Below are 21694 nucleotides of genomic sequence, written 5' to 3' on the forward strand. Positions count from 1 at the left end.
GGAAGGATAGACACAAACATTTATTAAATATTTACTATATGTCAGACATTCTTTTAAATGCTTATAATTATCTGAAGCTCACAACTCTAGGATTTAGGTGCTATTATCATCTTCATTTTACAGTTAAGGAAGGTAAAACAAAAAGAGGTTAAGTGACTTTACTCTTGGCTTCCTTTTAACACTGCCTTTCTGAAATGTCTGCTCCATTGGTGATGTAGAAATGTTTAATTATCTCTCTCTACTCCCTCTCCCCATTCTTCTGGGTGGTTGCCACTATTTATCAATTCCTTCTTTTAAATTTGCTTTTCTTCTGTAGTCATTACTTTAGTCTCCATCCCTCAAGGAAGTGTCCTTGAATGTGTTACTGGAAATGTGACAATGGGAAGAAGATATACCTGAGTAATACTTGGTTTGGAGAGAAAGGATTCAGCTCCCTATTTACCAAGCCAATTGCCCAGCTCAGCCCACTCCACTGTAGGGTTCTAGGGTTCTCTCTCTCTCTCTCTCTCAATATATGTATATAGCTTCTCTAGCTACGTAATCTAGATGCAGCATATGTATGCTTTGTACACTTACATCATAATTTGTTCAGTTGTTCCTCAATTGATAGGTACCCTCTTGGCTTTCAATTCTTTGCTAGTGCAAAAATATACTGTAAATATCTTGCATATATGAGTCCTTTATATTTTAATTTGATTTCTTTAAAACATAAGCCTAGAGGCATTGCTGGGTCAAAAGGTATTCACTGCTTGTTTACTTTGGGGGCATAGTTCCAAATCAATTTTTAGAATGGTTAGATCCCAATGATCTTTTAATTGCCAAATTTAATGTCATTTTAAAATTTTTCAATCTTCTTGACCTCTGCACCATTTAACATTACTGATGCCACACATCCCCACACCCTTTTCATCTGGATACTTAAAGCCTCTCTGTTGAAGACTCTGTGTGCTCTCCTATCTCTATGCTTTCAAAATTTAGAATAAGAATCTTTCTAACCTACTTAAAAATCTTCCAAATAGAAAGTTTCAGGGAATTTGGAACCTATTTGTTAATACAGAAATTTAACATCATCTGATTATAAGATTGACATCAAGATTTAGCACAGTGTCTGACATATAGTAAATAGGCTTAATTCTTTTCTTAGGACTTACTTGTCTTTATGCAGCTTCTTTTTTAGTTAAAATAGCCATTAATGCCTGAAATACTGAAAGATCAAGACAGATAGATCAAGACCTTTGAATTGCTGTATCACAAAGTGTTAAATCAATTTAAAAAAAAAAAAGAAATATATCTAATCATCTGTAATTACAAATAACTATCAATACTGTAGTAGAAACAAAGTTTTTTGATACCTAATAAAATATTATCTTTACAATATTTCATCTTTTTATCATTCTTTTGAAAATGTCAGGCTTTTTTGTATAAGTTTATCAACATCCATGCTACCAAGCTTCTTAAATACATGATTATATTACTATATAGTATAGGAATCTATTATCTGTACATTAACATGTAAATAAGTGAATAAATACACTTATATTGGGTGGTATATGCCCCCCAAAATTAAACGATAGACGTTTGAGATCAGAAGCTTATCAATCATAGGATTGCCCTTCTTAATCACCAATTGTAAGGCGATTTGTTTTTTTAACCCAGTCCTTGAAATTCTTGATTTTTTTGATCCTTTCTTATCTTATCTTATCTTCAGCAGATATGTCTGTCATGTCTTCTTTCTAATCTTCAGGCATTCCTTCTCTAATTGTTACACATGTTCACAAAGGATATTTGTCCTATCCTTGAGTAACAGGTATGTTAATAACAACAGCAATGATAATAGCTAGCATTTTTATAGCATGTGCCAATTATATAACAATGTACCAAGCACTTTACAATTTTCATTGCATTTGATCCTCACAATAAGCTAGGTATCCTGGGTTATCTCCATTTTACATACAGGTCAAGAAACTAAAGCAAACAAACAAACGGAGATTAACTGATTTACCTAGGGTCACAGAGCCTGTCAAATTCGAACTTAAGTTTTTCTGATTCTGGGCCTAACACCAGATTCACTGAACCATCTTGCTGCCTGCCTGATAGCAGAGTGCTATTGATGATACCTCTCTAAATGGGGATACTGGGAAACCTGTTTCCAGCAGAGTTGTGGTGACATGGAATAAAAGGGACTGGAATAGACTATAGGACATTTGTAATTATTCTACATCTGGTGGTGGTCTGTTAACCAAATAATTAAGAAAAGATTTGTTGTGTAGCTAGGGGTGGGGTGAAGGTGGGGAGGGCATCTTCAAAAGAGCTTGAATCAACTTTGTCTTACTCTAGAGAAGGATTGAGGCTGACTTTCCAGTGAGGGCATATGCCTTGACCTTTGCATTTATTCTTTTCAAGTCTTAGCCAAGTAACAATGTTATTGATTTAACCTAATGTTAATTTCATTCTGCAAAAGATGGAGGCACCAACAAAGGAAATTTATATTCTAGATTTGATTTTCCCTAACAATGAGGAAGGTGGGGTGGAAATGATGGGAATCTTGTAGGGAACTATCTTTTAGACTGGAATTCCAGGTTTTACCCATGTAAATATATTCTAAAGGGTTCAGGAGAGAGCAAAGTAGGGTCAGAGAACTAAAATTCTATATGGGAAAAATCAACCTGAACTGAAGATTCACCAAACCATGCATATTTTAAAATATATCCATAAAATGGAAGCAGGAGCCAATGAGATAAATACAAAGTTATTTTATGGCCACAAAGTGTTAGGCTGAGCTAATGTCGTAAATAAACTCAGATTGGTAAACAAAACCAAGGACCAAAAAAAAAAAAAAAAAAAAAGAGTCTTAAAGCTTTTGGAGGCTTTTTTTTGTTGTAGCCAAGAACTAGAAACAAAATGCATGCCCATTGATTGAAGAATAAACAATTTGTGTTTTGTGAATGCAATGAAATGTTACTGTGCTTAAGAAACAATATGAGAAACAGGGCAATACATATTGAGTGATGTGAAATGATGTGGAACCAAGAAAATAATGTAAACAATATAAATAAAACTATAAAACAATTATAACTGAAAGTTATACACATACAGACACACACCTAGAAGAGTTCTTGTATAACCTTTTAAGATAACCAAATCTTAGCACCTATTACAAAGCTTTCACATAAAAGGTGATTAATACTTGTTTATTATTGATAAGAGAGGCTCACGGAGGTGAACTTGGGGTAATTCACTTAATATCTATCTCTAGGTCTCATTTTCCTCAACTGTAAATGGAGGAGTTTGAAGTAGAGGACCCTTGGAGGTCTTTTCCAGCTCTAATTATGATCTAGCCTTCTGAGGACAAGGTTCATTCAACTCACACAGGCATTAGATAACTTTGCCTTACTCTAGAGAAGGATTGAGGCTGACTTTCCAATGAGGGCATATGCCTTGGCATTTATATAGCATGTGCCAATTATATAGCAATGTACCAAGCACTTTGCAATTTTCATTGCATTTGATCCTCACAATAAGCCAGGGAGTTCATAAAAGCTGTTATCTTCATTTTACATACAGGTCAAGAAACTAAAGCAAATAAACAAAGGGAGGTTAACTGACAAAGATTAAAAAATGACTGGATTGTCACTAGAGACTTTATAGCAAACCCTGAATGATCCCTGGTCTCTTTTTGGGTTCTGGGGAGAGGGGGTTGGGACAGAGATGTTGTATCAATTAAAACTGAGAAAGTTTTTTCAACTCTTCTTGCATTCTTGTTCTCCAGGATGTGTGACATTTTCCTAAAGAGTCACACAATATCTTTTAATCTTTGTCCCTAAGAGCTTAGTGCACTCTAGGATGGTCTCTATAGGTCCATTTCCACACATGGTCTAAGGAGAAGCAACCCTTACTACATAAAGAAATGTTTTGTTTTGTTTTTTAAATGCAAGATTGTGTGTGTGTATCTCTGTGCGTGCCTGCGTTTTAATTGAAAATTACTACCACCGACCTGCAAGATTATATCACTAAGGGCCTCCTGAAAGAGTATATAGTAAATGCTCAAAAAGTTATCAAACTGCGCATACTCTTTGATCCAGCAGTGTTTCTACTGGGATTATATCCCAAAGAGATCTTAAAGAAGGGCCCTTTTTTGGTATAGTGCCTAGAAACTGGAAATTGAATGGATGCCCATAAATTGGAGAATGGCTGAATAAGTTATGACATATGAATGCTTTGGAAACTATTGTTCTGTAAGAAACGGCCAGCAGGATGATTTCAGAGATGCTTGGGGAGACCTACATGAACTGATGCTAAATGAAATGAGCAGAACCAGGAGATCATTATACACGGCAACAACAAGACTATACGACGATAATTCTGATGTACGTAGCTCTCTTCAACAATAAGAGGATTCAAACCAGTTCCACTTGTTCAGTGATGAAGAGAGCCATTTACACTGAGAGAGAGAACCTGGGGAACAGAGTGTGAAACACAACATAGCATTCTCACTCTCTATTGTTATTTGCTTGCGTTTGGTTTCTTAGTTTTTCTTTTCCTTCCTTCTTGATCTGATTTTTCTTGTGCAGCAAGACAACTGTATAAATATGTGTGTATAGTATTTAACATGTTTTCAACATATTTAACATGTATTGTACTATCTGCCAGCTAGAAGAGGGGGTGAGGCAAAGGAGGGGAAAATTTGGAACAAAAGGTTTTCCAAGGGTCGATATTGGAAAAATTACCCATACATACACTATGTAAATAAATAAATAACAACCAAAAAAAAAAAAAGAGTATATAGTAAAACAATAAGTGATGTTCCATTAGAGAAAAAGGAGATCAAGGTGGACCTGAACTTTTCAGTAACTCTCTTTCCCCGCTGTCTACACAAAGATTCTAAAAATCGTGCCGCCGCATTTCCCCCCACAGTTCTGGGGTCTCAACCATGCTAAGTTGTGTGGAGTGAGATTCCTATTCTACAGTCCCAGTACATTCTTCTATAATGCCAAAAGAAACTGAGCAAGACAGAGATTAGAGACAATTCAATAGTTTATTAAATGGAGAGAAATACTGGGACCAATGGATCCCAGGGCTAGACGAGACTATCATCTCAAAGGGTCTAGCCCCGAGTATCGGGACAGCAAGCCTTTTATGACATAATGCAGAGACCTAGGTGGGGATAGCCTCATAGATGGAGGTTACTGATATTCTAATGACATTAAGGAATGTCTATAACACCTTTATCTCAACCATTAAGAGGGGACGGTCATAACCTTAAGGCAGAATTATGAAATAGGACAAATGGAGGAACTGGTCACCCCATTAAAAGTGACCTCTGGCATTACATTTCTTCTTCTTCTTTTTTTTTAATTATTTCTTTTTCTGTCCCTATTTCTGTACTTAACATCGCATCAACGTCACTTTTCTCCTTCCTTTGGCTGCAGTCTCTAAAGGAGTGGTGGTCCTTGCAAGTGCTAATTTCGTGACTCCTGCCTGCCCTGTTAGCTTATTCCCTTCCTGAGCTTTCTCTCTACTTTTCAATCACTCTCTTATTCACTGATTCCTTCCCTACATTAAGGAGCTAAAAGTACAGAACTGGGGAGGGCAGAGACGGCAAGCTAGCCTCCGTAGCTGGAATAATCATGTTGTGAGCCAGGGAACTGGAGGGAACTCAGAGCAGGTGCCGTTCCTCCAAGATCTCCTTTCCAGGGTTTAGAAATCCGTCTTTTAAACCTACGGTCCCTGAGTCTTTTGTCATTACCCAGGACTCTGGCGGGAAGAGAGAGACATGTTCTTCTGAGAATTCTCACTATCTCCCATCAGGTCAAAAGTGGAGGGAGAAATTCTGCGCGCGCTCTCTCCTTCCCTCCCTCTCTTCTTCCCTCCCTCCCTCCCTTCCTTCCTCCCTTTCTCCCTTTCTCTCTCTCCCTCCCTCTCTCCGTCTCTGTCTCCCTCCCTCTCTCCGTCTCTCCTTCCCTCCCTCCTTCTCTCCTTCCCTCCCTCCCTCCCTCCCTTCCTTCCTCCCTTTCTCCCTTTCTCTCTCTCCCTCCCTCTCTCCGTCTCTCTCTCCCTCCCTCTCTCCGTCTCTCCCTCCCTCTCTCCGTCTCTCCTTCCCTCCCTCCTTCTCTCCTTCCCTCCCTCCCTCCCTCCCTTCCTTCCTCCCTTTCTCCCTTTCTCTCTCTCCCTCCCTCTCTCCGTCTCTGTCTCCCTCCCTCTCTCCGTCTCTCCTTCCCTCCCTCCTTCTCTCCTTCCCTCCCTCCCTCCCTTTCTCTCTCTCTCTCTCTCTCTCTCTCTCTCTCTCTCTCTGTGTGTGTGTGTGTGTGTGTGTAAGAGACGTGGGAGGCGGGGGAGAAAGGAATTCTTTGGTAAAGTGAGATGGTCAAACACAGGTAGAATAGGACCAGGCGCGCTCGTCTCTGTTTCTCTGTGTGTCTCTCTCTGTGTCTCTCTCATTTTCTCTGTCTCTCTTGTATTTATCCATTTATTCAGCCGAATCCACTTCGCCTTCCTCTTCTTGCTCTATTCACATCTCAGGCACAGCCATTCCGGCCGCCTAGTAGCCATAAGCTGACACATCCAACTTTGCGTTCGGATGACCTCGTGGCGCAACGGTAGCGCGTCTGACTCCAGATCAGAAGGTTGCGTGTTCAAATCACGTCGGGGTCACTGTGTGCAATTCGCAGTATGTTTTCCCTTTTTCCCGATTTGGGGGAATGGGACTAGTAATTTTTTCCCGAGTCTTCCTCGGACAAGGGAAGAACCCATTTGCTTGAGGATCTAGAAAGGGCCGAGGTGAAGGGTGTCCAAATTCTTGGGACGGTCCGAAGACTGACCAATTTATCTGCATTCTCGATGAGACAGAGTCAGAGTTTAGGGTCATGATTTTAGACTTTATGATTTTGGACAGATCATTTAACCTTTCTCGGCCTCAGTTTCCTCATCTGTAAAATGGGTTGGAGTAGATGGCCTGTGAAGTCCCTTCCAGTTCTAGTTTCTGGTTATGACCACTTGGCATAGGAGGGGAAATGGGGAAACGTTCTTACTTTTCTGCACTTCATCTTCCGGAAAGTAGAAACTAGAAAAAGTTAATGGATGAAACGAATTGCTTCCTTTGTGGGTCACTTCCCACCCATAACTCCGCCCCTCCCACCTTAACGGGACGCTATTCTAAGAAATACCATTTTCCCCTGCAGAAACAGAGTTGGGTACCGCTACTTTAGAGAAATATGGGAACAAAAAAGAGAGAGAAGAAAAAAATTCCCCTTCCTTTTTTACAGAAAGGATACGTAGAGCAGAGTTCCCTGTTACTGAGAGCGAGGTGGCCGAGCGGTTAAAGCAATGGGCCGGGAGTCCTAAACATTACTCGCGTAGGGGTTCGAGTCTCCTTCCCGTCCATAGTTCGGGGACAGGGGGAGCGCATTTTTAAAGTAATCATTCATTACTTTAAAGTACTCGTTTTCACACATCTCAGGAAGCCCATCTTTCCCCTCTCCAATTCCTCTTTGTCTTTGCGCCTATTAACCACTGACCATCGTTTCTTCACTAGAATACTTTCTCATGTGCACACCACCAACGAATGTTCTAGATTCAAAGGGGGTCACAAAACTTTTGCTGAAACGAATGGCGCCGTGGCTTAGCTGGTTAAAGCGCCTGTCTAGTAAACAGGAGATCCTGGGTTCGACTCCCAGCGGTGCCTAGTGAGGTTTCTTTTCGTTTCCCTCATAACTTTTCTCGATTTGGAGGTGTTTATTCCTTCTACTTATTTTCATCACTGCCACCCCCTTTACCTTGAATTAGCAGCGAGTGGAGGGCCAGCCGCGCCATTTTCCCGAGTTTTGACTGAAGGGTGAGTAGAAAGGCGCCGGTTCGGGAGCCAAGGCGACTAGAGATAGCGGGAAACCAGGGAAAGGAGTACCTTCTATCAATACACTCGCAGGTGTTGGGGTTTCGATCTTCATTCTATCTATTTAATCATTCCCTAATTTCTAGTAATTTCGTCTCCCAAGCCTGGTTCGTTCACTTCAGCTTCCGCTTTCTCCTGGAACCCAACTTTAGGACAACCATATCTTACTCTTTATTCTTAGTCCCACACACTTTAGGGACCTCAAAAACACAATTTTCCTACTTGGCAAAATTTCAGCACTCGTGAATTTCCTGTATAAAAATCCGTGTAGTTGGTTAATGTATAATTTTATAGTTTGTGACTTATTACATCTGGTTCCCAGAAGAGGGAAATTTTTGGCTTTTAATTTTGTTCCCTTATTTAAATATCTCCCACTTTTTCTGTGATCCATCCTTTATTTTCATTCATATGTTGAAATCAGGATCTAAGTCCCTTGAGTCAATTTAGCTCCTTTCTGATAATAGTATTTCCCAGCTTCCTCCCAGGAGGAGGTGAAGAATCCAGAGTTTCTCTATGACCGAAAGTTATTATCGAACATGGATAACGCTGCTTTTGACTAAAAAATAATTAGAAAACCGAGGCTAGATATAGTGTCTGTTTACTACCCTTCTGTGCTGAGGTGTTCATTCCTCTCAACACTTGCTTCTCTTGGGTTCAAGTGTTCAATCCCCTATCCCAGACTTGAGTGACTCCTTCCCTATTGCCTGGGACAGGTGTGTATTCAACTTTACTTTTCTCTTGTTCTCTTGTCCTATTTCCCCCATCATAAAAACATTTTTCCCCTCCCAAAACACCCTACTGAGATACCGTCTCATAGTTTAGCAGTAGCAGCATTTTAATTCCACACAACTCAGAAAGTCAAAAATGGTGGCTTATAGGCCAAGATCAGATTCACAACAGTTTCAAAACTATCAACAATTCTTTTATGAATCCTACAAGGAATGAAGCTAGCACTTACTCCCTTCAGGAACTCAAATATTCAGAATTTAGTTTACTGAGCTCCTACTCTTCACCCTTACTAGAAGCACACCTTATGTGGGTGAAGACAAAATTTTGGGGAACTGGGGAAAGACTGGGGCATTCCTTGCCATTAGTAAAGTTCATTTGAAGACACTACTTTTCACCAGCTATCAGTTAGCCCTCCAGTAGCAGATGCCACAATATGGTGGTCACAGCTGGAGCTGAAGTCCTTTCTTCTAACATTCAAACCTGGTCCGAAAACACTCCTTGTGTCTCAGGTCGGGATTCGGTAGGAGCAGCTATTAGGGTCAGGACGGGACGGAGTGAATCTACCCTAGATCTCTTATGAAAACACCTCCCCCTCTCTCAACAAGAAAGCTTCCCTGGACAACAAAGAGGCTCTTATCCGCACAGCCAAGAAATCTCATAGAATGGGAGGAGACTCACTGGACACAAGAAAGAAGGTGGGGGAGAGATTTCTTTCTTTTCCCCCTGACAATTCATATGTTCTCCCTAAAGGTTTCAGGTTGGGGGTACAAGACTAGAGACAAGATACCGGTGGTCTCATCCCACCAGCGTACACACCAAATCACCCCTTCCCTGAGTGTGAGAGTGCTCCCAACCCTCTCCAGTCTGTCATTTGCAGAGAGCTTCCAGCACTTCCAGGGTACGCCGGATGTCCCGGACTTGTCGGGCCAGTCCTTGAACTGGTTGCAGAGCCCTCTCCAGCTCCTCGCATCGAGCCAGCAGCGTGTACATGCCCTTGATGCTCATATCCACTGCTTCTCCCAGAGAGTCCACAGCGTCTCTATAGGTCTGGATGCAGCCCACGCTCAGGGCCGTCAGCTCCTGCACTGCGCCGCCGAGCCCGCGAAGCAGCCGTTCCACGCGGGCACCCAGGTCCCGGCTTAGCCGCTCCAGGTCTCGCAGCACCTCCGGATCTATTGGCGGGATGGATGATACGGGGACCGGGGCTGGCCGGGCCGAGAGTGGCGGCTGCGGCTGCGGCTGCGGATTCCCGCTCAGGCGGATCTTGAGCTGCAGGTTGTTGGCCACGAAGTGGGTGAGGTCTCCGTGCCGACTGACCGTGCCCTCCAGCTCGAGGGCGCTGGAGATGGTGGCCCGGCGGCCCCCACCAGCTCCCTGCTCCGGGCCCCCGAGCGGAGCCGCCCCGCCTCCGCAAGCCCCACTCAGTCCATCTAGGCTACGGCTGTCCAGAAGGCGTCCGGCGAACAGACGGCCCCCTTTCTCGGGCTCGCACTCCTCTTCCTCCTCCTCCCCTTCTGGGTTCATCCGGCTTTTTCTCGGGGTACCCCAGGGGGCACTGTCTCCAAGAGACAGCTTCGTCCCTTGGGGAACAGAGACGCGTCGGCCTAAAGGCCGAGGGCTCGCTGATCTACGGGAGCTCCAGCCGACCCCGGCTGTAGGTGGAGTTCCCCAGGGCCCCAGTGTTTCATAGGCTGGCTGGCTCCGTGTCTTCCGGGTCCCTCCCAGTTGAGCGCGCCCGCCCACTCCGAGCTCCTCATCAGCGTTCTCACCCGACCCGAGGTCCAGGGGCGGAAGAGAGGATTGCTTTCCGGGTTTAGGTCTGAACCGAGAGTTCCGGGAGCACCCGGAAAGTAGGGTTCCGGCCTCCAACCCAGGCAGCCCCGGAGCAGGCTCCATGATGCGCCCAAGGGGAGGAGCCAGGCTCTATCAGAGCCTATGAAATTGTTCTTCCGGTGGACTAAGGAGCCCCCGGTAGGCTGTGCCTTTTAGAGGCGGGCGCATGGGAGCGCCTATTGGTAAAGGAAGACAATAACAAGGGCATACTGATTGGATACAAGGAAAAAGAGTCCAAGAACAGGCCAAGTTGATAGGGCAGTGCAGTGCACGTGGACCCAGGGGAAGGGAAAGAGGGATGGGCTCGGCGGTTCCGGGACAGAGCGACCTCCTGCCTTTTAGCCGATTTAGAGAAAGCCAGTAATTTCGAAGCTAGATAACTTTTCATCTCGTTGAAGGGCTGGCTTTCCCTGCTTCTGCCCGGTGTCCCTGACTTCCAGATCCCCCGCTCTTCTTCCTTGCTACTACTAGGCGTTTAGTAGGAAACTTGTAATATTGCATAACGTGGTGGAAAGAGGAACTGGAACGTGTACTTTTTGGAGAAAGGTCAGGGGAATTTAGAAACAAGATGAAAAAAGCCAGAAATGTTCTAGGTCCCTCAGGAACGTCTTCCCAGCATCAGGGTGGATAGGCAAGGAGCTTTGGTGTGTGCCTCTAGGGGACTGTGAGTAACTCAGGTGTCGGTGTTCGCTGGAACATGCTACCTTTATTTCCTTCCTACTCCTTTATAAGACTCCCCTATCCCATTTCACGTTGCCTCGCATAGACCCCACTCTCTTCTCTCTCTCCATGTTTGTCTAGCACTACCCTGTCTGTCTACGGTTACCTCACAAATGATTTTATAAGGCCTCTTCCAGCTCTAAATCTTATAATAATGAACAAAGTGAGAAAGTGGGCATATTTATAAAAACATAGTTTAAGTGAAGAAAGATGTTCATTCTCTGGATAAAAGGTCTTGAAGTCTTTGGTTCCTTCTGAAGCAATATGCAAGAAGCTTTATCTCAGCTAGTTGTTCCCGTTCTCATTTTCACCATTATTCTCTTGGGCAAGATTGCTTCTATTTTGTTCTGAAGTTGATAAAGCAGTAACTAGCTTTTTCTTTTCACCTTAAAACGGGGCAAAAAGATAGTGCTGTGCTATCTTAGTTCCCTTAAGCCAGAAAACTGCAAAGTTCCCCACATCTTCAAATACCAAGGAGCGCTACTTTGTCCAATCAACTCCTTTTCTGAAAGCAAAGTGGTCTTTGCATTTGCCTCTATTTCTTTCTTTGTCTCTCATCACAAAAGTAGCATGGAACAATAGATAACCCTGAACCTAGAAGCTCTAATTGTTCTAGGATTCAGTATCATCCAGTCTTTCCCCAGTGAATCAGAAAAAAAAAAAATCTCTATTCCAGTTAATAAGTTCACATCAGAACACACACACACACAAATTCTAGCTGTTTAAGCTGAAAGTTCCCTATCTTCTAACAAACTCAACTCCTACATTCCACTTTCAGATTATTTTTCATCTAATTCTATCTTGTATGTGTAAGAGTTTGAACCATGTATCAAAAAACTAGGTGGCCAGTTTGTAACAGAAATTTATAGCTAGATATGATCTGAAATGTCCTATTCCATATCTCCAAAGGAGACTTCCATTTCTATCCTTGTGGAAAATATGAGAATGGCTGGTAACTGGACAATCATTCCTTTTTTTCTCCATCTTCAAAAAGGGGTATTAAGCTACGTTAATATCTATTACAGACCAGACATTTGGAGTCTTGGGATACAATGCTCTTTGAAGGTTCATTGGGTAGGGGGGACCCTACTTTTTCTGCTCTTTCCAGGTAAGAAGTAGTCTGGCCTCAGAAGAAGAGGGTAACAATTAGCTTAGTCTTGGACAGCTTGCCTATTTTCCACCAAACATTTATTATTTCCCCCCCAAAAAAAGACAATCAGGAAGAACAGGAAAATATTTTTCAAAGCAAGCAGTAAAATAGAAATTGGGGGAATTATACAGATATATTTTAGTGAGTTTACTATTAAGGATCAGGCTCTGCAACTTGGGGGCAAAATGAAATCTCAGCACAACCAAGGAAGAATGGACCTCACCCAAGAAATCTCCTGTAACATGACTGGAAACACTGCTGCTTAACATGATTGTACATTCATAATCTATATCAGATTGTTTTCTGTCATGGAGAGGGGCAAGGGAAGGGATGGAGGGAAAAAAATATGGGACTCAAAATCTTACAAAAATGAATGTAGATGGAAAAAATAAAATATTATTAAGTAGAGAAAAAATTAGAAATTCTCTCTTAGCAGGCTCTGCCAGTTTAAGTGCTGGTAAGATCCCAGACTCACCCAAATATTTTCATTTCTAGAAAATCCTCCTGTTTGCCATTTCAAGTTTATGCCTCAGAAATTGGAAACTAAGTTATGGTATATGAATGTTATAGCATATTATTGTTCTATAAGAAACGATCAGCAGGATGATTTTAGAAAGGCCTGGAGAGACTTACATGAGCTGATGCTAAGTAAAATGAGAACTAGGAGATGTACATGGCAACAACAAGATTATATGAAAATCAATTTTGATGGGCATGACTTTCCAACAATGAGATGTTTGAGGCCAGTTTCAAATGCTCTTGTGATGAACAGAGGCATCAACACCCAGAGAGAGGACTGTGGGAACCGAGTGTGGATCACAACATAGCATTTTCACTTTTTGTTGTTCACTTGCATTTTGTTTTCTTTCCCATGTTTTTTCTGTTTGTTTTTTTTTTTTGTGCAGCAAGATAATTTTATAAATATGTTTACATACATTGAATTTAACATGTATTTTAACATATATAACGTATTACTTTGCATCTAGGGGAGAAGGTGGGTTGAAGGAGGGGAAAATTTGGAGCACAAGGTTTTGCAACTATCCATGCATATGTTTTGAAAATTAAAAAGCTTTAATACAAAAAATACAACAACAACAAAAAATAAAGTTTATGCCTTTTATTGGTGAAGCTGTGAACTGGTCTGACTGTTCTGGAGAGCATTTTGTAACTATGCCCAAAGAACTATGTATAAAATTGTCTATATCTTTTGATCCATTAATACCACTGGTAGGTCTATTTCCTAAAGAGATTTTTTTAAAAAGGGAAACGGACCTATTTGTACAAAACTATTCAGAGCAGCTCTTTTTTGTGGTGGAAGAGAATTAGATATTGAGGGGATGCCCATAAATTAGGGAATGGTTGAACAAGCTGTGGTATATAAGTGTAATGAAATACTATTATGCTATAAGAAATGACAAGTAGGATTGTTTCAGAAAAAGCTAGAAAGACTTACATAAATTGATAAAAAATGAAGTAAGCAGTAGAACACTACATGTTACAATAGTAACACTATTGTGAGATGATCAACTGTGAATGACTTAGCTTTTCTCAGCAATACAATGATCCAGAACAATCCCAAATGGCTTATGATGAAAAATGCTGTCCACAAGAACTAATTGAATCTGAATGGAAAGGGAAGCATGCTCCCTCCCTCCTTCTCTCTCTCTCACTTTGAATTTTCTTCCACAAGAAGACAACTATGGAAATTGTTTTATATGATTGCATATAAAATATGCAATCTAAGTGTTTTCAAATTTAAAAAAAAAAAAAACCAAAACTTAAAACTCACTTTTAAAAAAAGCTTCCATCCTAAAGGAGGACATTCTAGCGGAGTTATGTAAATAAACATGTAAAGAGCCCCCTTGACATTGCTAAATTTTGGTGATCTCTCAAAGGATAGCCCTGTGAGGCTACTACATATGAATGTACAGGGAACCATATAAAATGGTTGTTTATCATCTGGGAGAGGTGGAGCAGAAGAGGTTAGAGAGAATTTGGAACTCAAGAATTTTTCAAATGAATTGTTAAAATTGTTTTATATTTAATTAGGAAGGGAATAAAATATTTCTAAGAAATAAAGTGTGTATCTTTATTTTCCTCCCCTCCCTCTCAGGAACTCTGCTATTCTCTTTTCCAAAAACTCTTAAAGGATCAGGAATCGGAGACAGCTAGGTGGCACAGTGGAACCAGCCCTGAAGTTTGGATGACCTGAGTACAAATCTGACCTCAGACACTTAACACTTCCTAGCTGTGTGACCTTGGGCAAATAACTTAACCCCAATTGCCTCAGCAAAAAAAATTTAAAAAAAAGAATCAGCAATCCTGCTTCCCTATACATTCATATCTAGTAGCTTCACAGGGCTATTCTTTGAGAGATCACCAAAATTTAGCAGTGTCAAGGGGGCTCTTTACATGTTTATTTACATATCTCCACTAGAATGTCCTCCTTTAGAGTGGAAGCTTTTTTAAAAGTGAGTTTGATTTTTTGGTTTGTTTGTTTTTTTATTATTATTTGTAACACTTAGAACTACTTGGCAAGATGCACACTTTTTTTCTTATAAATATTTTATTCCCTTCCTAATTACATGTAAAAATAATTTTAAATACTTAATAAATGTTTACTGACTGTCTTTTCCTTTCATCTTCTCCCCTGCTTTGTATCTTATTCTCAAAGTTAGCTTCTAATGTCTCAAGTCATAGGCTCCTTAGGACTCATGAAGTAAAACTCAAGAAATATTTCCATCTGGTATGATAGAAAGCCCTTATGTAATTTTCCTGTCATTCTCAAACACTATTTGAATGTAATTCTGTCAGTTAATAAATTTTGAAACTCTAAAACCAGTCACACTCTAATGAGCTGATGGACTACAGTGCCTACAGCTATTAACCTCAGATATTTTTCTGCTTTAAAAAAAATGCTCTGAAAACATTTATTTGGGGATCCATTTTCTATCTGGGTCTCAGAACATTGTGTTGTCAGAATTTTTTGAGAGAGTATTTGTTATAAGTTGATTTAATAATTTTTATTATTCTAATATTCTTTTTCTGCCTTTTCAGTAACCAAACTGTTCACATATGAAAGAGACAAGATCTTACATAGATATATGTTAATAAATACAAGGTAATTTATGGAAGAAGATGAAGCAGTATCAATTATTCAATCACTAAGAATTTATAAAAAGCCTAATTGTGTTGTTTGTCCTTCATTCTTGATGGGGACCATGATATCAGGGAGATGATGCCATGACATGCAAGTGAATTGAATTTAAGTGAGGGAGGACTGTGCAAGGTCACCTGCATATGTCATAAGGGTCCAATGGCCAGATAATGATCAAGATGATGAGATGGTCAGGGATGCAGTGGAAGACCTTGGTCTTTTTAACAGTCTTCAATAGGACTCAGTTTGACTGAGGAAACTGCTCATTCAATCGATTAAGGTTAGGTAAGAAATGAGGCAGAGAATGGAGGAAGGAAGCAAAGAAGGGAGGGAGGGAGGAAATAAGGAAGGAAGGAAGGAAAGAAAAAGAAGGAAGGAAGGAATAGAGGGAGGAAGGGTGGGAGGAAGGAAAAAAGGAAGGAAGGAAGGGAGGGAGGGAGTAAAGAAGCAAGGAAGGAAAAGATCAAAGTAGCCATTGAGCTTAGCTTTGATCGACCTTAAGTAATAGTTAATAATAATAACTCTCGTTCATATAATGCTTCAGAATACACTTTACATTTGTTATTTCATTTTATCCTTCACTACTCTATGAGTAAGCGCTATTATTATGCCTACTTTTTCTATATAAGGAAACTGTTCAGTAGTTTGCCTATAATCACACAACTCAATCTGAGTTAGAGTTTGTACTTAAATCTTACATTCTCCACATTTAGCACTCCATCCCTAAAATACTTTTCAGTCATGGACAGACAAACTATGGGAAGGCATAGAGATAGGAGATAGAAATGTCTTAAATGAGGAAAAGCAAGGCCAGTTTACCAGAAGCATCGAGTGCATCCGTGAAGATTACTCCAGACCTAGAACTCTGACCTGAGAAGTACTGTTCGGTCTCTGGGTCCCTTCCCTTTTTTTGGAGGGTGGAGGGCTTTTCTTTGGACCTCATTTCTTCATTTCCCACAAGGCTGCACTCTGCAGGACATATTCATCTTGACTAGATGCCATCTTTTCTTCTCCTTCTTTTCTAGCTTCTTTTTTTATGTTTTCTTTTTTATTAGAATGTAAACTTCCTGAAGGCAAGGGATGTTTTTCTTTTTGCTTATTCTGGTCCTCCCATGATTTAGCACCAAGCAGGCTCATGTAAGCAATTGTGGATGCTTGCCTAAAAAGGATTAAGGCATAGTAAGGTAATGTCTTTTTAATGTACTGTCATTTCACATGGAGAAATTTTATTTTGAGTGGTCTACTTTGGCAATTATTTGTCTGGAGCCTAGGTCTGCTCAGAGTTTTAAGAGAAATAGTTGCTAGCTCTTTAAATGTGATAAATTGTGGTATACAGCAGTGTTTTGGACACAGAAAATGATCTCTGATTATGGGGGCAAATGGAATTTAATCTGATTTTGAATTGAAGATAAGAATTAGTGAACTAATCATAAATGAAGATGAGGTCATTCACAGAGGTGACAGAATCTTAACTGTGTAAGATTAGAGGAGAGACATAAAGACAGATTCAAAGAAGCTTGGATGTGAAAGTGAGAGTGTTTTTTGATGAAAAGTAAATCTAATAAACAGACAATTTTCAGATGATGAAATTGAAACTATTTCCACTCATATGAAAGAGTGTTCCAAATCACTATTGATCAGAGAAATCAAATTAAGACAACTCTGAGATACCATTACACACCTGTCAGATTGGCTAAGATGACAAGAAAAAATAATGATGAATGTTGGAGGGGATGTGGGAAAACTTGGACATTGATGCCTTGTTGGTGGAGTTGTGAACAAATCCAACCATTCTGGAGAGCAATCTGGAATTATGCCCCAAAAGTTACCAAACTGTGCATACCCTTTGATCCAGCAGTGCTACTGCTGGGTTTATATCCCAAAGAGATACTAAAGAAGGGAAAAGGACCTGCTATTATCTTCTGAATTTCCTCATTTCTTGGTATACTGCTGAGGGACAGGTCCTTTCTTAATCCAACTTGGATCTGTGACTCAGAAAAATTCAGAAGATAATAGCATCAGTGTAGTTCAAACTTCAGGAGCACAGCAGGGTCTTAGTTAGGTCTAGATAGTCTATGGAGGATAGGAATCCCAGACCAAAGAGTCTATAATTCTGTCACTCTGAAAGAGTTTTCCAGTTGGCTGACAGAGGCTGATGAGTCCAACAGCAGCATATTGTTGTTCAGATGAAAATCCAGGTCAGGAACTTGCAGAGTTTAAACCAGAAAAACAGCAATCAGACTTTGTCCTAGATCAGAAGTAGAAGCACTGAAAGCTGGCAGATCCCCAGCCTGCCGCTGAGATCTTGATCTAAAATAATACAATACTTAGTATCCAAACAGTCTCAGGACCAACCCAGACCTTCTATTCAGAAATACAAAAGAGCCCAACCTTAACATCAAGTTTAAAGTCAGAAGTAAGTACTGGGCTTATATCCCAAAGAGATACTAAAGAAGGGAAAGGGACCTGTCTGTGCCAAAATGTTTGTGGAAGCCCTCTTTGTAGTGGCTAGAAACTGGAAAATGAATGGATGCCCATCAATTGGAGAATGGTTGGGTAAATTGTGGTATTTGAATATTATGGAATATATTATTCTGTAAGAAATGATCAGCAGGAGGAATACAGAGAGGCTTGGAGAGATTTACATGAACTGATGCTAAGTGAAATGAGCAGAACCAGGAGATCATTATACACTTCAACAACGATAGTGTATGAGGATGTATTCTGATGGAAATGGATTTCTTCGACAAAGAGAAGATCTAATTCAGTTCCAATTGATCAATGATGGACAGAAGCAGTTACACCCAAAGAAAGAACACTGGGAAATGAATGTAAACTGTATTTTTTGTTTTTCTTCCCGGGTTATTTTTACCTCCTGAATCCAATTCTTCCTGTGCAACAAGGGAACTGTTTGTTTCTGCACACATATATTGTAACTAGGATATACTGTGATATATTTAACATGTATAGGACTGCTTGCCATCTGGGGAGGGGGTGGAGGGAAGGAAGGGAAAAGTTGGAACAGAAGTGAGTGCAAGGGATAATGTTGTAAAAAATTACCCAGGCATGGTTTCTGTCAATAAAAAGTTATAATTTTTTAAAAAAGTAAGAAAAGTAAATCTAGCTGAGTAGAGGATCAGCTTAAAAATAAAGAATAAGATATCGTATTTAATCTATACTTTAACATACTTAACATGTATTGGTCAACCTGCCATCGGGGGAGGGGATGGGGGGAAGGAGGGGAAAAATTGGAACAAAAGGTTTGGCAGTTGTCAATGTTGTAAAATTACCCATGCATATAACTTGTAAATAAAAAGTTATAATAAAAAAAAAGAAAGAAAGAAAGAAGGGATAGGTGTATAGGGAAGCAAAGGGTTAGGGAAGAAGACAAGAGAAGGATCCCTTGAATGGGGGGAGAGTTAAGTAATAGTAAGCCAAGTTATGGAACAGAATTTAATAAAAGTTAGGAGAGATAGGAAAGACGTATATGTGGAGTGTGTGTGTGTGTGTGTGTGTGTGTGTGATCTACATATGTATATTTAAATACATCATTTCTTAACTATAGCCTGCTTAGGTGTAGTGAGGGGATGAAAGGGGGAGAAAGAATAAAGTAAATCAGGTGAACAGCAGAGAACAAAAGAAAATTATAAGGAAGTAAAGAAAAGATGGACATATAAGGACATAATTTCTTCTACAAATATGTATACTTTCTTAAATTGGTATTTGTTATATATTTTGAATCCTCCCTGATGTTCTGTTGGGCACATAATAAATGTTCACTTTGTGTTTTGTTTGATTTTATTTATATTGCTTTTCTGTTTTTCTTTTTGTTATTTTGTTTCTTCAAATAAAATAAATTGAGAGGGGGAAGAGAAATAAGGGCTTATCAGAGAAAAAAAAATAAAGAATAAGAGAAGTCATCCAATAAAGCAACTAAGTTGGCTGAGATTCATGCATAGATATATCAGCACAAAAACTACATACATCACAACACTTTTATGAATGTTTTCCAAACAAAATACAAAACATTGAAGTTTATATTTCCAGAGTTGTGAGTTACTGTCAGCACACGGATTTTCTTCACTCTTGTACTTTCTTGGCGCATTCTGTGTTTGCCCACTCTCCCTCACAGATACAGAATGCCACTAGTGGGAGAGTGTGATCAAAGCTGATATGTGCATTGTGATATATTTATTATTCCTTGACTTTTTTTCAACACCTGAAATATATCTTTTATGATTATTAAATATAATCCAGATTCCAAAGCCCATTGGTATGGAACTCTCACCTTACTGGTGAAGATCAATGCTCTGTGCCTACGTGAGTGGTGGGGTAAAATTGGTGAAAATGAGAGAGAAAAGAGAATCTTTTTAGATTTTTCTGATTTCCAACTTCAAGAGAGAAGATGGTCATTCCAAATTTTTTCACCCTGTCCTGCCTACCCCCCTCCAAGGGAGATGAAACGATCACGTAAGACTTCAATTAGGACCACATTCCCAATTTGTTAAACTAATAACTTTGGGGGATTTTACTTTGGATAAGATCTGCAATTTTCTCAGTTGAGCTAAGAGATCTCTTTCCCAAAGGAAAATTTCCCTTGGTCTGTATGGACTATACATTTTTATATGTGTTTTTTCTGATTTCTATTTTGGTATCAACTTGCTATTTGCTATGGGTTTCTGTGAGGATGAGGGTGTTCCTAAGGTGAGGATGCTAGATATATAGATATAGATAGATAATTTTTCCTAGAGTGAACCATATAATTCACTCACTGTCACAATGAGATAGCTTCATTACATAAATAATTGTTATATTTAAGATCTAAAGTCATTATTGTAGCTTCTTTTAAGTAAAAGCCAGTATGTCCCTTGGAGCTTGAGACTGAGTGGGGAAAGTATATTTTCCCACAGCCTTTCTCTGGGAATCTTCCAACGTTAGAGCAGATTGGAATAAATGACCAAGCCAAGAGAGTGAGTAGAACACTACATATCTATTATAAAGTGGTTTGGAGCCAGATTGTGAAAGACTTTAAATGTAAAACATTATTGTTAGTATCTTTAGTTGATTCTAGGGATAACTGGAACCAGTGGAATTTGTTGAACAGAGAGATGACATGGAAAACCTATGATTTTAAAATATTACTTATGGCAGTTATATAGGGAGGATAGGTTGGAGAGGGAGAGATTGAATAATAAATCTATTGCAAAAGTTTAGCTGAAAGGTCTTTTTCTTTAATTGGGGAGGCAATTGGGGTTAAGTGATTTGCTTAAGGTCAGTGTCTGAAGCCAAATCTGAGCTCAGGTCCTTCTGACTTCAGGGCCTGTGCTCTATTCACTGTATTATCTAGCTGTCCCTAATAGCAAGGTTTCAAATTAGGGACCATGGCTATGTAAATAAAAAGAATAGAATGGATGCAAAAAACTTGGGAAAATAAAATTGATTGGACTTGGCAACTGAATAAAATAACATGCCTTAATTTAGCATCTATGTACCAAGTACAATACTATATGATTTATAATTATTATATCACTCAATCCTCACAACAATCCTTAAGGCAGGTGCTATTTTTATCCCCATTTTACAGATGAGAAAACAAAGTTTAAGTGATTTGTCTGGGGTCACAGCTAGCTACGAAACATATGAGGTAAGTCTTTCTGATTCTAGAACCAATGCCAATCAACCATGTTATCATCTGTGAGTACCACTATATGACACTCTCTTTCACCACTTTGGGTACTGGCCACCATGAGAGGGAGGATTATTTCCTCTAAATAAAATTCAAATTGTCTACGAGCACCATCATTTGATAATTCATGCATGAGGACACTGAGATCTCTACATTTTGTAGTACTATATTCAAAAAAGATACAAAAATAGTCACACGCTTCTCTTAGCTCAGGAATAGATATGCCATCAGGATAACGGATTATTCCAGTCTTGTAGTAATCCAAAATAGCTCGAAATACAGTAGAACCAATTCCCTCAGCTACTTCATACTCTCCTTTCTCATTAGGACGTGTGAAGTTGTTCACACTGTGAATATTCTTCACAGATTATTTATAGCACAAGGTTGTATAGGTTTTTCAAATACATTGAAAATAGAGATGTGGCCAAATCCGTCTTGAAGGAGTGAGGTCTTAAGAAGATTCGATTGGGTATAGAAGGGTATCCCAGAAAGTCAAGTAAAAGCCTGGTGGGCGCCCAGAAGTAATCTAAA

At 39.9% G+C, this 21694-nt stretch overlaps 1 protein-coding gene and 2 non-coding genes across 3 annotated transcripts; 2 read left to right on the top strand and 1 right to left on the bottom strand.

The window, feature by feature from the left end:
* The first annotated feature begins 6579 nt into the window (after positions 1 to 6579).
* Positions 6580 to 6651, top strand: TRNAW-CCA. Its single transcript has one exon. It is a non-coding gene; the product is annotated as a tRNA-Trp (tRNA).
* A 956-nt stretch (positions 6652 to 7607) lies between these two features.
* TRNAT-AGU lies at positions 7608 to 7681 on the top strand. Its single transcript has one exon. It is a non-coding gene; the product is annotated as a tRNA-Thr (tRNA).
* A 1021-nt stretch (positions 7682 to 8702) lies between these two features.
* Positions 8703 to 10528, bottom strand: BORCS6 (BLOC-1 related complex subunit 6). The gene has a single exon (XM_012553166.3). It carries the CDS (start codon positions 10511 to 10513, stop codon positions 9485 to 9487), a length of 1029 nt encoding a protein of 342 aa, XP_012408620.2. The 5' UTR covers positions 10514 to 10528; the 3' UTR covers positions 8703 to 9484.
* Positions 10529 to 21694: the final 11166 nt, after the last annotated feature.

This window comes from Sarcophilus harrisii, chromosome 4 (assembly GCF_902635505.1).
Source record: "Sarcophilus harrisii chromosome 4, mSarHar1.11, whole genome shotgun sequence".
Classification (NCBI taxonomy): Eukaryota; Metazoa; Chordata; class Mammalia; order Dasyuromorphia; family Dasyuridae; genus Sarcophilus; species Sarcophilus harrisii.